The sequence below is a fragment of the Antechinus flavipes genome, chromosome 1 (genome assembly GCF_016432865.1).
Source record: "Antechinus flavipes isolate AdamAnt ecotype Samford, QLD, Australia chromosome 1, AdamAnt_v2, whole genome shotgun sequence".
Taxonomy (NCBI): Eukaryota; Metazoa; Chordata; class Mammalia; order Dasyuromorphia; family Dasyuridae; genus Antechinus; species Antechinus flavipes.
This window is the reverse complement of record NC_067398.1, coordinates 719,186,841-719,202,476: the sequence shown is the minus strand read 5'-3', so window position 1 is coordinate 719,202,476 and position 15,636 is coordinate 719,186,841. Positions and strand designations below refer to the sequence as shown.

Below are 15,636 nucleotides of genomic sequence, written 5' to 3'. Positions count from 1 at the left end.
TGGCTTAAGTCTCAATAAGGGATGATGGAATAAGGATAATCTGTATTTTATTTATGTTTCATGGATGCCCACAATCAGTAGGCTGGTCTTTAAAAAGCTCACCCACTACCTGTTGCCAGGACACTTGACACCTTTCCGGCATGGTAGAGAGCTGCCTTCTATCGGCACCATATTTAAGAATACAGAAATCGCCCTTACATCACAATAAGAATCTCTGTCCAGAGGGACAACGATTTTTTCCAGTCAATATTCTCATACTTCCAAGTGCTAGGTTACATAGGAGATAAGGAGCACAAAGATCACTGAAATCAGACCCAGGGTTGCCTCCATAAAATCCATACTCAACTCAGAGGCTTAGAAGGAAGCTTTTTGTCAACTTTACCACAACAGACCTATATGCACCAATCATATCATCTCCCAATGGTTAACAGGCCGCCCATAAAGCTTAATTCTCCACCTTTCTCACTCTCCACTGCAGGATCACCACCATCTGTGCTCCATCTCATAACTGTGGGTATGTGTTCTGCAAGATCCTTTCAGAGGCCTCCTCCTCATGGATACCACCATGTCTGTGAGTACAGGGGTTACATCTCGCTCAAGTGTCTTTTGAGCTCCTGTCCTGCATCATCAGCTATCTGTTGGGCACCACCAACCTGCAGGTTCTATAGGCATCTCAAACTCACCATGGTCCACAACAGGATTCCCCTTTCCAAGCCAAACAAATACCTGCCGTATTCCCAATTTCTGTCAAGGGCAGCGACATTTTTCCAAGCCACCCACCAAGGCTCATAACTTTAAATCTCCCAATTCCATTATCCAAAAAAAGCCTTCATTTCCAAGTATATCATACTTATGCCCCACCCCCTTAACCTACAAGCTACTCCTTGATGCAAAAGGGTAAAAGGTAGGCAAAACGAATCTAGTTGCCAAATCTTAATCTCTTATATATACTCTCTACCAACAGGTAGGCCATCATCAGCTCTCCTAGACTGCTGCCGCTTCTGTTCCTAATGGAAGATTCTTCCCTTGCTCTGGTCTTCTCTCCTTTCTATTATAGTTAAAATTCTTTAGGAAAAGTACAAATCAGACCATATCATCCCATGCCCTCGCTATGACTTCAAGGCTAAAAAACAAGGTCCTTTAAAACCTAACTCCAGCCCATCTTCCTAGGACCTCTGTACCTCATGCTCCTCCCAGCCCAGCCAGCTTACTCTATCCCCAGGATGTTCCCTGTGGCCTTCATCTCAGGGACCCTTCTCCTCCAATCCATTTGGCCTCTTGGTAGCCTTACTTAAGTGAGGGCCTTTTCCTCTCTCCCCATCCCCCCACCCCAAATAACTTTGTATCAACATCTGTTGCCCTTTCTTCTTTTTCCAGAGCCCTTGACCCAGCGTCCACACTTACCAACGGATTCATCTTTACACACTTCCACTTTGGCCTTCACTTGTCCTAAAGCTCCTTGGGCCGTATCCCCCCCGAGAGGTTCTTTCTCATCAAGGGACCCCGAATCCACTGCCGTGGAGTCTGGTTCCTCAGTCTGGCTGTCCAGTTCTGAAGACTTCTCCATGGACTTGATCGGGGAGGCATCTCCAATCGGGGTGATGTCATTGCTGAGTTCTCGTTCCTCGTTGTCCTTCATTTTCTTATAATGCAGACAAGGAATGCTGCTCAGGGGAGGATCATGTTTCTGTCCAGAAACAGTAAAACAGCAATGTTTCATGAATTCCAGCACAGGATCTCTAGAAGCTGAGTTCTGAAAACCTGATTTCTCTTACTGGACTCTGGTTAGGTACAAATGAAAAATTTCCAAGACATGCAATTCAAAGTTTGAGCATTTACATTTCAAAAACTAACCAAAGTGATTTCTAAACAGTTAAAATTCAATTCTTACATTACCAATGACCAATGAACCCCCTACCCTTATGCTTCCTGTTCCTAAGAAGTATGGTCTGGACCAGGTAACAACTCTAGATTCTCTATGCAGATAGACAGGAATTCCAGAGTTATGGAATGTCATGATCCATCCATCAGGTAACGGTTCTGTAGGTGGGCGGCCACGGCCTTTACAAAAAGACAAGAAAATCCTGGAATTACTTGAAGCTTTAGCTTTGAAATTTAAAGAAAATGTTCACTCAATTAATTCAATAAAAAGAACTTTTAAAAGTTTTGTTTAGAGAACCAACAAAATCCCCCCTCCTTAACCAAACTCCGAACCTGTGCTTGTTGATTATGACAGTGGGTCTTCCTATTCTGAGCTCAACTGACAACCCAATGGGAATAAGTGATCCAAGCAAGACTTTCTTCACAGATGGAGGTAAACCAAAGCCACAGCTAGTGACTAATATAAAACCTGGAACTCAAAATCTGCTGCCCAAAATCTCAGCATTGTTTCAGTTTGCCCTACAGCCCCTAAAGCAGAGGTGTCAGGCCTTCAGCTTCAGGCAAAATATCAACCAGATTAAATGGGAGATGTTTAACACTACCACTCTAAATCCTAATACTTTTCATTCTAATGTTTCTGCTGTTGATATCACCATCTCCTTACCCTTAAGTTTAGCTTGAAAACAGTGTTTTACTTTATTGATACTGTTTTTAGTCATTCCACAATCTTGAAAATTTTATTTCAAATTACTGATTTACAAAGATCAATTTAGCACAAAACATTTATATGACTCTGTCTACTTTTATGGACAAAATAAATATCAAAAGTGCTGATCAACTCTGGCACAGCAATTTTTTGCACTAGTAGAAACAGCTCCTGGTTAAAGCATGAACCAGGATTCCCTAAAATTTGCTGTTTGCAGGGCAACTAGCAAACCCTTTATTATTCTTAAGGACCTGTGATTGCAATAGTGTAACAATTCCAGCTATCCCTATTCCTTACTAGCCAGATGACATCCCTTCATAACTCTGCTGAAAGTCAAATGAGCTACCATGACTTAAAATTCATCACTTGGGTGCCCAGACAACATAAAATCTGGACCCCAAATCTAAGCTATTCCAATTTGGCCAGACCTGATGGAATCTGAATTCTACTGACATAACAAAGGCTATGAATACAAGCACAAAAAAAGATTTAAAGCCTCCAAAGAAAGTACCATTCTGATGATCTTTGTAACTAGGCAAAACAGTTGTGGGGGAAAAAGTCCACTACAGTGGGGCTCATTCTAATGCAGTCCCAGGATAATGTGTTTCAAAGAAACACAAAAGACCTGCAGTTAGCAACACCTGAGTTGCCATTTTTTCATGTTGACATCACATGTAGGGAGATATGCCAAGAAGATACTGATGAGGTTAGAAAGTCTAGAACAGTGGTTCTCAAACCTTGTTCTCAGTATCTTCATGTTGTTAAAAAAACTATCGAGGATCTGTTCAAAGAGTTTTTGTTCACATGGGTTATATTTATAGCTATTTACTATATTAGAAATAAAAAGTAATTTTGAATTTGTAAACCCTCTGAAAGGGTTTCAGAGACCCCAACAATTCTTTGGACTACACTTTGAGGACCACTGGTCTAGGATCTGATGAGGAAGAGAGACTTTGAGGATCACCTGCTTCACTGTGGCCAATAAAGGAAAGAATCTTACTTTGAAGAAATATTATTTCAAGAACTAACCTTAACTGGGGCCAAAGGATAAGACAAGAGCCACTTTTACTTAGCCTGGTACCCCCGCTGACTCCAGTGACCATGGCCAAGAGAAGCTCTGTGCAGACTGAGCAGCTGACACCGAGGTTAATCAGACTAGAACCCTAAGACCATGGGCAGGATTCAGCTCTCACTCCAACTGGCCTTTCAGTGTACCCTCACAGCCATCAGCTGCCAGTTCAAACAACTGCATCCTCTCCAGCGTTAGCTTCCTTTCAGGAAATGAATGTGAGGAATCTTTTTTCTGGACCCACTTCCCATCTGTGGGCTGCAATTCAGACTCTGGTGGCTGCTCAAGACTTCATAAATGTAACGGCCAAGAAAAGAGAATGACCCTGTTTGCTGTGAGTCAGCAGCATCCTAGTTAGTAAAGGAAAGCCTGGTTGCTTCCTCAAGGACCTTTAAGGAGGCTCTAGCAGCTCCTCAAGGCTAGAATTTATTCTCCTAGATAAGGAGGCTGGACTGTTGGCAGTCTACCTCTGCACTAAAGGACATAAAAGAAAAAGTGCTTGGAAGTTCAAGTCTTTCTTCTGCCACAGCCTATTCAACCTCTTCTTGGCCTTCAGTTTCCTCATCTGTAAAATTAGTTGGACTAGGTGGACTTGGAGGAGGCCCATCAATGCTCAATTTTGGAGCCTGTGATCCTCCTTCCAACCCAGCTGGGGCACCATTTTAAAAAGAAAAGTTTTCTCGGTATAATATGACTAAATGCAGAAAAGCACACCCCAAACACTATCCCATCAACACATAGCAGCTTACTTTTAAGAACAGTCTTTATTTTGGTCATCATGGGCTGCACGGTGGTCTCTCCATCAGACAAGTGATCGCTCTCTCCTCCATATTTCTCTTCGATTTTCCTCTTTTTGGGGGCACAAAGACCCTCTTCTAGCAGCGCATCCACATCATTGTCAAAATCATCCTGCAAAACATTCTATCAATCAGACATTCTATCCCAAGGCTACCATTTTCTCAAGAATAGATATTAATGACTATCCCAATGGCAAATGTAACATCATCGATAAAAGACCATAGCAAAATAAGAGAAAAATAAATGGGTAGCTTTCAAATATGGTCACAGGAGCTCCATTTAATGGTTCAAGATCATCTGAAAAACAAACTGAATGAAATCTCTCACTACACACTCAAGCACAAATCAATGACACAGCAGAGATGCATAGTCCACAGCAGCACCTTCCTTCCAAAATAGTTATTTGTTTAAACTGGCCCAAAAAAGGAACATTAGTGACAACTGTTTCGATAAAACTTTAATCCTTTCTCTAATCTTCTCTTTATCAAAATAAAATCATTCCACCCTTCAGAGGAGGGAAAATTTGATTTCTCCGCAACTATGGCTTCTAACAGATAACTGCATTTTTTTTTTCCAGATTTCTCTAATGGCCAGAAAAGTAATTCGACATACCTCATAGGAGAAATTCAAGGTGTCTTCGTCCACTTTATCTCGTTGAGAAATTGCTTTAGCTGTGAACCTTCCTGTTTCTTCCTCTATTTCCATATTGTCAGTAAAATCTTCTAACTCATCCAGCACTGCATACTCCACTCTCTTTTCCTGATCAATCTCATTCTCCTCATCCCTCTTATCTACACTTTCACCCACTACTCCTACTATGTTCCCATGGCTACCATCAAAAGGACATACATGAAAATCTCCTTTGACATCATTTATACTAAAAGCTGCCTCGGCCTTATCATCCGTCTCAGCTCCAGTATAGAGAACCTTTCTGTCTTTGCTTTTGCAGCTTTCTGTAAAGCTTACGCTAATCTTGACATCCTTAAGCAACCTAAGATCGGGGATGAATTTTCGAACTAAAGGGGCATGGCGAGCTGTTCTTGGGCTTAAGTCGCAGTTGTCGGGATCTATGCAGAGGCGGCTTTTGTAAGGAGCAGATCCTTTGGTGAGAAGCTGGGGTCCGAAGTGGGCGTCCACATCCCCAGCTGGGGTATCTGACTGTCCAGCACCACCAGAGCCAACGTCCATTACGTCTGCGTCACTGGACGTTTGCAGGGGAGGTGGTGGAGGCTCTTCGCTAGGAGGCAGTGGCGGGAGATAAAGGTGGTTTTCCACAATCAATTCTCTTGTCACCTCTTGTTGGAGAGGAGCTATGCTTTCCAATGTCTCCATATCTTAAATACTCTTAAAATGACCACTTTAAAAGAATAAAACTTAAAAGTTATATCAATCTATTCTCCTAACATGCAAAAATCCATCAAATTAGTCAATAGGCAACACTGATGACTTAGCTAAGCTGACTACATTGTTCTTTTCATTAATGTAGACAGCTTTTAGAATCACTGTCTCAATTATTGGAAATCACAATGCATCCAGCTTAAACAGCTGAAGACTTAGGTGGAGGAGCAGTTCTTCAATCCTTAAGTGCCTTTTCTTCATCCAACCTGCAAAGAAATTGTTAAAAAACGTCACCAATTTGCTGAAATATTTAACAAAAGGATCGCCACACAGCCAATAATTGCAACAGGAACATGCTGTTCGCTGATGACGGTGGTTTTTATATTAACCTCTTCCCTGTATAAGCTATTCTCTCAAGGAGAGAACCAACAGATTCCCTCATTCACAGCTTCCTCTAAAGCAGCTCTTCTACCATTCTTCCGGGTACATAGACATGATCACAGCACTTGGTGTTAGTTCAGCATTTTTAGCAACTGCACGCACGCCCCCTCCCCCCCAATTCTACAAAACACAAGATTACAGCCAAAATTCAAAGTTACAATTACTTTGTTCTTACTCACAAGGCACAGAATTGATTTACTGTAAAACACCTAAGAATACTTTAGAGAAAGAGAAAATAAATTATTAAAACACTCCCATCGTTTACTGCAGATAGTAGAACAGTTTCAAATTATAATTCACATTTCCTTGGGATAACACTACAAATTAAGTTTTTGAGGTAAAATTCATTCTTTCCAGGTTAAGACAAAAATTCTGGGTTCATATTATTGATTAACCAAACCTTTGGTTTAAGCAATACATTGACAGGCCTATTAACTCTTTCTTGACTCAACAAGAGGTTGGTTATGAAACTAAAGTTACCAGGAGGACTTAAAAATGAGCACCATTACCATTAATGATTACCATTTCATGACTATATTGGGACCTCACCCGACCCCCCAGGCATTTAATCCCATTGCTTGTGTTGCTGTTTTAAACTAGAATTTAACTGATCACCTTTATGTCATCTCCCTGGCCAGACCTCAGACTTCTTGAGGGCAGGAGATACATTCACCAAGCTGATCTACGGATAGGCTACACTCTCAAACACAAAACCAAATACTCAGATAGAAGAGTCATAGACGTACCAAACTCAAGTTTTATCTGAGCCAGAGTCTAGGCTTACATCTGGATCATTATAAAAGCCTTCATATTGCCCAGCAATGTCTACCAAGGGGTGGGCCTGTAGCAGCAATTAAGTAAATGTGATCCACCTGACGTAACTGTGAGGGGTTACTTCTAAGGGTTAAAGAAGCCCTTCCATAGAGAGTCATGAACAGGAGTGTGGAATGAAGTTTGTAGTTTCAAAGGGAGCTCCTCCAGAGCAGGTGGTGCACCTCTAGCATTTCCTCATCATTTGTATCACTGTGTTCCACAAAGTCCTGAAGAGCCACGTGAAAGACACGCCACTGACTCATTTGGTAGCACTTTCCTCGAGAGAGCCAGAAGGGCAATGCTGCTGCTCCACGCCCATTCTCACTCAGCTTCCGGGGAATTTGGGGTGACTCCCCTCTCATGGAGGACGGGGCACTTTCAGCCAACTCTCCAAGGACACCAGAGGTCCTAAGAGAAGGAACCGGAGCCTATTACAGGCCCACAACACCCCAGGTGAAAACAAGGTGGGCTGGACCTTGTGCACTTGGGCAAGTGATAAGCATAGAGAGCTGAGTTTAAACTAGCCTGGAGGGCTAGTGAATGCCAAAGGGGAGCTGATCTTCTATTCCAGAGGATGGGGAATCTGGAGGCAGAGAGATACCAGACTCGGGCTTTAGGAAACTGGTATGAAAAGAGGGCAGCAGAAGACAGACTTAAGGCAGGGAAACCAATTAGGAGGGGGAGAAGCTGAAGGCATGAACTAGGGTCTGGGAGGAAGAAGCAAGAAAAATTGGCTACAGATTGGACAGACGGTAGAGTGCAGAATGACCCTGAGCTTAGAAGGAATGCACTGAACAAACACAAAGTGCTTTCCTTGGGACTAGGAACACCCAGGGAGAAGAGAGTCCTTGCTCTCAAAGGGCTCACTAATTTAGGGAGGCCACAGGCTTCAGCTCCAAGCTAGAAGGAAAGGCCCAATAGTCTCGGGGGAAGCGGCTCCACGGAGAAAGCCATATCCATTCCTGGTGGCCGTTCCAATCCCATGCTGGGGCCAAGAACCTTCTTTCCCAGTCCTGGTGGCTGCTGAGGAGGCAGGTGATAGAAGCTTCCAAGCTCGGTCAGCACAGGGGCTGTTGCTTCCCAAAAGGTGGCTTAAGAGGCTACCATGGGATTCCCAGCCTGGAAGCCTCCACAGAGACAAGGAAGCTCAGAAGAGGAGTTTAGATAGATGAATTTTGTTTTTGAGATGGTGAACAGGAGAAGTCTAGTCATGTGGCGGGAAATGTCAATAGGCAAATGGTGACTTGAGGCCAGGTCTTAGGGGAGGCACAAGGTCTGGTATACAAATCTAGATAAATGAATCCACGGGAGTTGAAGAGATCCCTAAGCCAGAAAGCATAAAAAAGAAAAGGCCAAGGAGAACTCTGGGGGACCCTCAATTAGGGGACTCGACAAGGATGAAGATAACAATCGGAGAGGAGCAGTCTCATGAAAACCCAGTAGTGTCCAGATATGAGTGGTCAGGAGAAAAAGGATACAGATAAAAACAGCCATAAAATTCCAGCTCTAAATCTATGATCCTCTGCAGAGACTGTTAAAGACAATTCCGGTAACTGTGGAAAGTTTTATCCGAGTGATCAGATGGTAAGTCACACTGCCAAGAGCTAAAGGAGACAAGAGCCAGAAGCCAAGGCTAGGAATGTGGATAAGACAAGGAAGAGAAGAGAGGGCAGGTCAAGGAAGCCTGGGTAACTCACGACCTCATCATCCAACGACCCAGAAAAAAACCACAGCATGAAAAATGACCCTGAGGTCTTAAAGACTATCCAGTAAACAGACACTAGCAGGTCCTACAGACCTGGAGAAGCTTCAAATAGAGATTGGGGTGAAGTACACTAATTGAGTGTAATGTCTTTTGTATGGTAAATACAAACTTGACGTTTTCACATTAACAAAAACTCAACAGCAATACCCTCGCTTTGCTATGATTCTTAGATGTACTTATTCACTTCTCACCTCCAGATAACTCTCCAAAAGTCTAGTAAATGTCTCAAAGTGGATATCCTAGAATCATCTTAAAACTGAAATTGCTCTTTGCAAAGCTGCTATACTGTTCATAGTCCAGAACCCTCCACACCCTCCTGGTTCTCCTTCCACCCAGCTGACTTGCTTGTCCTTCACTTGGGTCTTAGCCATAGCACTCAGGGTGTCCTCCAAGGCTCTGCTGTGGGCCCCATTCTCTCCCTCGACATGCTCACTTGGAGCATCAGTTTCTCTCCATGCTGGTGAGTCTCCAACTGTTCTTTATCTACCTAACCTCCTGACTCCTTTCTCCAACTGTCTGTTTCAAACTGGACATACAATAGACCTCTCAACACATCCCAAAGCAGACCCATTCGTCTTTCCTCCTGCTAGTTTCTCCATTACTACTTCTCTTCCTGGAATCCTCATGCTCCTTCCTCCCCAATTGATCACCAAGACCTGTTGATTCCACCTTCCCAACATCTCCCCAATTTGACCCCTGCTCTGCTCGGATCCTGGCCCCACCCTGGGACAGGCTCTCACGCCCACCACAAGACTCTCGCCTGTCAGGGAACCCTAACAACTGCAGGATCTCTGGCCCTCTCCTATCTTTGCAGTCTTCTGACTGTGAAACTCTGGCATGTTCACCCCACTCCAGGCTTCCTTTGAGCCCCAACTAAAACTTCATCTTCTAGAAGCCTTTCCCAGTTCCCTGTAATACTAGGGCCTTCCCTCTGTGGATCTTATCCATTGTTCTCCTGCTGTCTCCTCCAGTGGACCAGGGAGCTCCTTGAGGGCGGGGACCCTGCACTGCTTTCTTTGTCTTTCCAATGCTTAACTTTGCTTCTGAAGCACAGGAGGCGCTCAGCCAAAGTACATTTTCCCCCTAAATGTTGCCTATATTCAATGGAATTTAAATCAGGCGAGTTTCCGGGCCAAAGAAACACATTTGCCTCTATCTCCTGGACATGTTTCTTAACCAGATGGCCGGGGGCCACAGGATACAGTTCTGGGACTGGAATCAGGAAGAGCAGAGTTCAAATCCAGCCCACACTTCCTATGTGACCCAGGACAAATCATTTAACTTGTCTTAGTATATCCTTCTGTAAAATGGGAATCATGATAGTACCTGAGGATCAAATGAGATAATATTTGTAAAAAGTGCTTAGCACAGTTCCTGGAAGACATCTATAAATGTAATACATAGTGCTATATAAATGTAATACATAGCCTGGTTCAAGGTCATGTTGAATTCCATTTCAGAATATCCTGGATACAATCAGCTTCTCAGGAAGTATATTGATATATGTATTTGAGATTATCATTCCTTCCATGGGGACAAGATCTCTAGGCTTTCTGGGAGCAAAAAAAAAAAAAAAATAATCATCAGTGGATATAATACAATCAATGAAAATGACTAGATCTTATAGTCTCACCTGGACTTCTTTCGACAACGGCTTTTGATTACAACCCTGAACGAAAAAGTGAGTTTTATCACAGTGTGAAATGTGCTTTTTCACAGTTGCTGGTTAACATTACCTTCTTTCTAGTCATCAGTACTGCAGTCTTTGTATTGTCTTTCCTAAGACAAACAGTTTTCCCTTTGGTTAGCAGACATTTATACTGGTGTTTGATGTTCTTCCAGCTTAAGGGAAACCTGTGCCACAGCCACACTATAGAGGCATATAAATACCTATCTCGGTCCCTAGAAAGGTCCTTTGCTTGTTCACCATGTCAGTTTTTAGCATTTTTTTTTTGGTTTTTGACTATGCTAGGTGAATCATCCCACTTGATTGTCGGTTTGAACAATTCTTAAAATGTTTGCCTTTCTCACAACAGCTGCTACAATATCTGTTACAGTCACAGAAGTGTGCTCTTTAAGAGTTACAACTGTTGCATGTTTCCAGAATAACATCCTTTCTTAAAGGCCACAGAATAAAAAACACAAGAAATGAAAAACATGTGTATGGCATGAGATATAGCACTCAACTGACAGAGAACTAACTCAGAGTGTAAAACCAGCTCAATCCAGTTTCATCTCATCAAGACCAGCCTTTCTCAATCAGCCTAGTGTCAGAAGTGGTAGGGACAAGCTCATTGCTGACACAAAATGAAGCCATCAAAATTATTGCTTGTACCAAGTACTTCACAACCCACCCGAAGTGTGTTACCAGGTTAGCCATTAGGCAGACAAAGATTACCTTTCCCCACAAACAACTCGAAAAGACTATTTCTGTGAACGAGGTCAGATGGAGAGGATACCCCCCATTCGTATCAGTAATTTGAAAATTGTTAATTCTAAATGAGAAACACCCTTCCGAATACTTCCCACAGATGAACAGATCATTTGACCCTTGCTTACAGCCTCTACCATTTTTTTCAGTGACCACACATCCTCTTCTCTAAGCCTTGACAAGCAAACTGCTAGACTCTATAATTTAGCCAACACATAAGCTTTTAGAAACCCATGGGTTTTTTTCCCATCAAGACAGATATAAGGAAAACTAGCTTATACACATCCTTTACCACCTAATACAGGTAGGTATCTATGTGGGAATGGCCAAATGGGTCCTCGTTTATTCAATCGTGCAGGACCAATCCAAACCAAGCAGCAGCTTAACGCAAATGCCAAAAGGCACAAATATCAAATCTCTGGGAAAGTATCCTGTCCGTAAGCCTCTGAGAGTCTGTTTTGATGACTTTAAAATTAAGTTTTACTGGTGTCTCATTAGGGCAAAGGGAATTTTTATTCAGCTTAGCCTGCTCAAGTGAGGGCCAAAGATCTTAATTCTTCTGAATGGTTCTAAAAGGTCTCAACAGCAAGCCTTCCCCTATTAGTCAGAAGCAGCTTTTATCAAAGGTGCTCGGGGAAAAAAAAAAGGGAAAAAGCTTTTTTCTTTTATAAAAGCTGGAATGACCAAAGATGTGGTGCCCTCCCTTTTATGTGTGTAGAGCGGAATACCGGAAACTTTGTTAAACAAACCCGGTGTTACCAATTAGCACTGGCACTGCAATTTTAGATATCAATATTGAAAGAGCCCTTAGAGAAGTAGAATGTAATAGAAAGAACACTGGCTTTAACAATCAGCCGTCCCGGGCTCTGGTCCCATCTCTCTCCTGCCCTCTGTAACTCAACTCCTCCAAGAGGCTGTCCCCTCCTACGGGCCAGCTTCTAACTTTTATCACTGCCCCGAAGCCGCGCTCTCCAAAATGACTAATGACCTCTCGGTGGCCTCTCCTCATTCTCCTTGACCTCCGAGGCAGCCTCTTGGACACTCTCTTCTCTCTAGGTTTTGGGACAGCCCGCCCTCTCTCCTCTGCTGGATCCTCTCCAGCCTCCAAGCCCGCGTGTCCCCCAGGATTCTGTCCTCGACCACCTTCTCTTCCACTTCTCCGTCCCCAGGAGCCTCCTGAATTTCTCCTTAAATCTCTTACTCCCATACCCAATATGGCGCCCAGGCGGCCAATTCCACCTCCTCCTCGCCTGACCCAGCCCCCACCTGGTACAGGCCATCGCCTCGCTCCATCAGTGGGAGTCTCTCCTCCATTCAGCCACTTAAGTGATTTTCCTAAAGTGCAGCTCGGACCAGGTCATGCCCTACTCAGTCAACTCCCATGTCTCCCTACCGCCTGCAGAGCAAACCCCAAACGCTCTGCTGGGCACTCAGTGTCCTTCGGATCCAGCCCCCTCCGCTTTTCCTGTTTCTCGGATCCCCCCACCGCTTCCTTACCTCCTGGCTCTCCCAAACAGGAGCCTCCATCTCTCCCCGCGGTCTCCCAACCATCCCCACCCCATGTTAATGCCTTTAATTCCTGTGTGTCATTGGCTGCACGCATCAGTTTTGTTAGACTGGGAGCTCCTCCAGGGCAGGGCCTGACGCCCCTTCGGCATCCCCGATGCCTGGCACACAGTAGGAGCTTAATAAATGCTGACCCATAATCCAAGCTCTTACTGTTGCCAGCCATATGGCCACGGGCAAGTCCTTTCCCATGAATCTCAAGTTTTCTCTCTAAAACACGGAGCGGAGAGGTGCACACCGTGGGGCTGTCGGAGATGGTCTAGTTACCTAGTCTACCATTTTAGAGAAGAGGACCCCCGCTCACTCCGTTACCAAGCAGAGGGATGGCAGATCCGGGCATCCGGACTCCCAGGACAGGGGTCCTAGGCAGTGGGGAAGCAAAATAAAGGCTGTGACAGTTTAAAAGTTTCTGCTGGGAAAGCCCAAGCCAATGGGAGAGGCCCCGCCAAGAGGGGAGAGCGAACGAGAGGCAAAGGCTCCCCCAGAGCGTGGGGTTTGGGGGAATCTCAGGAAGCAGCAGCGGGGGCGGGTCACCCCCAAACCGGTTCCCGGGGATCCACCCGAACCATCCCGGCACTCTCGATGCAGGAAGACCAAGGGAAACCCCGGATCCCCCCACCCCCTCCTCAGGCTGGGTCAGAAAAGGGGCTGCAGAAATGACTTTAAATCCAAACCAATTCCAGGAACACTCTTTCAGTAGCTCCGGGCAAAGGCAAGGAAGGGAGGAGAGAGGGAGAAGGGGAGCGGAGGGAGGGAGGAGGGAAGGGGCAGGGCCAGAGGGGAGGGGGCACCCCAGGGAGGAGGCACCCCAAGAGGGGAGGGGCCGATGGGGGCGGGGCAGACAGAGTAGGGTGGCGAATCGGGGTATGGACAAGGGGAGAGAAGGGGCACGAAAGGGGGGGGGGGGAAGAGGAGTACGATGGGCTACTTCAAGGGGGAGGGGACTCATGGAGGAAGAGCAGAGGGGAGGGGCTCTCCAAAGGAGTAGCTGAGATCAAAGGGGAGGGTCTTGAAGGCCGGCCGGAAAAGGAGGGGGCACCGCAGAGTATGTGGGGGGCAAGGAAGGGAGGGTGGAAAGGAGAGGAGGCCCCCGGAGAAGAGGAGGTGATGGACGCCTGGAAGAAAAGGAAAAAGATGGGGTTCGAAAGGGGCTAGGGGAAGTTGGGGGGTGCACAAAGGGACCCCCAAGCGGCTCGGAAGCCGCCACTCCCCTCCCCCTTGCAAAGCCATCATTCATTGACCCCGGGCTCCCGCAGTGGGGGAGGGACGCGGGCCCCGGGGCGCGGCCGCCCCTCCTCCTCCTCCTCCTCCTCTGGGGCGCGCGGCCGCCCCTCCCCCTCCCCGGCTCCCCCTTCGGCTCCCCTAGCGCTCGCGCTCCCGCCCCTCCCCGCCCCGGCCTCGGGCTCCGTCCCCGCCGCTCTCACCGCCCACCTGAACCTAAGCCGCTCCGCTGCCACTCACGCCGCAGCCTCGCTCCTTCCTCTCGTCAGCCCGTCCTCCGGTCGTTCCGTCAGTCCGTCAGGGGCCGCGGGGCACGAGCCCTGCCGCCGCCATCTTTAAACCGCCAGCCAGGCTGAGGCGGAGCGCGCTCGAGCCTCCGGGGGGACGCACCGGGCCCCCAGGGCCGAGCTCGCCAATCGCAGGCCGCCGTCGAACGCCGCCGCCCCTTATTGGTCTCTTCGAAGACGTGGCAGGCCAGGTAGCCAATGGGGTTGTGAAGGAGCCGGGCGCGGGTTTGCTGCAGAAGGGGCGGGGCCGGTGCTGGAGATGGGGGCGGGCTGGTGAACCGTTGGGCGGGAGGAGGAGAGGTTGGAGAGAGGGAGGGAGGGAGGAAGAGAGAGAGGAGGACGCGTGGAGACAGAGGGGGATGGGCGAAAAGGATGGGAGAAAGGGAGGGAAAAGGGAAGAAAAGGGGCAATGGAAAAGGGGAGAAAAGTGATAAAGAAAGGGAAAGAGGGAAGGAAGAGGGACAATAGAGAAGGGAGAGGGCAGAAAAGAAAGGGGAAGGATGAAAAGAATAGAGAGGGAAGAGCTGAGTTCAAATGCTAGCACTCTAGGTGAGCGGAGCAAGTCACTAGACTGCTCCGGGCCTCAGTTTCCCCTTCTGTAAAAAGGGGGTTAGACTAGATGACCTCTGTCAGGGCCTTCCGGCTCCAGGTCAGTGCTTGTGGTGGTCCAGGCCGCTCCCAAATGGTGGCTCTGAAGTCTTGTGCCTCGGTTTCCCCTTCTGTAAAATGGGTGGTAGCCTCCAGCGTTCAGTGCACATTTCCTTCCCCTCCCCCCCATGGGGGGCTGGGCAGGGTCTGAGCCCCTCGTGTCCAGTTGAGTCCAACAGCCAAGAGTGGCCCAGAGGCAGGCTGGGAACGGCACCTGCTTTTCTGACTGGAACCCTGACTGTCTGGAGTTGGGAAACCCCCTTCTCGTCCCCCGCTCTCCCGCCAGACTCCTGCTAACTCTCCTTCCTCTTTCAAATGAACAAACAGCCTGGGTTTCTGGAGCAAAGGTCCCAGTGGACCAGGGCAGAGGCTTCGGGCTGGCCACGTCCTCGTGCCCCTGGGCAAGTGAGGGCCCTTAGGCCAAAGTTTCCCCCATCTGGCCTATGAGAGGCCTTGCAGGGCTCCCTCTGAGGAAAAAGGAAAGCAGGCGGCCCTCCCGTCTAGGTGTTTTCCTGCATTTCTGAGAAGTGCGAGGGGGCCCGGCCGGCAGAGAAAGCCCAGGCCAGCGGGAGGCGGACCCTCAGCCTCGTCCTCCGGCCCGGAAGGGGATTGCAGAGACCCCGGCGCCCCCAGCCTTGGATCACGGCCCTTGGCAGCCTCCCTCGTCCTAGG

The 15,636-nt window shown here is 47.0% G+C and overlaps 1 protein-coding gene across 2 annotated transcripts in view; it reads right to left on the bottom strand.

The window, feature by feature from the left end:
* DGCR8 (DGCR8 microprocessor complex subunit) overlaps positions 1-14,534 on the bottom strand; it is a 39,322-nt gene extending 24,788 nt beyond the window's left edge. For both annotated transcript variants that reach the window (XM_051973230.1, XM_051973231.1), the window contains exons 1-5: positions 14,240-14,534; positions 5,067-6,058; positions 4,406-4,565; positions 1,919-2,061; positions 1,405-1,687 (exon numbers count right to left, since the gene is read on the bottom strand). In XM_051973230.1, the coding sequence (XP_051829190.1) occupies positions 1,405-1,687; positions 1,919-2,061; positions 4,406-4,565; positions 5,067-5,786 (1,306 nt within the window). In that variant the 5' untranslated portion in view covers positions 5,787-6,058; positions 14,240-14,534. The remainder of the gene's footprint in view (positions 1-1,404; positions 1,688-1,918; positions 2,062-4,405; positions 4,566-5,066; positions 6,059-14,239) is intronic.
* Positions 14,535-15,636: the final 1,102 nt, after the last annotated feature.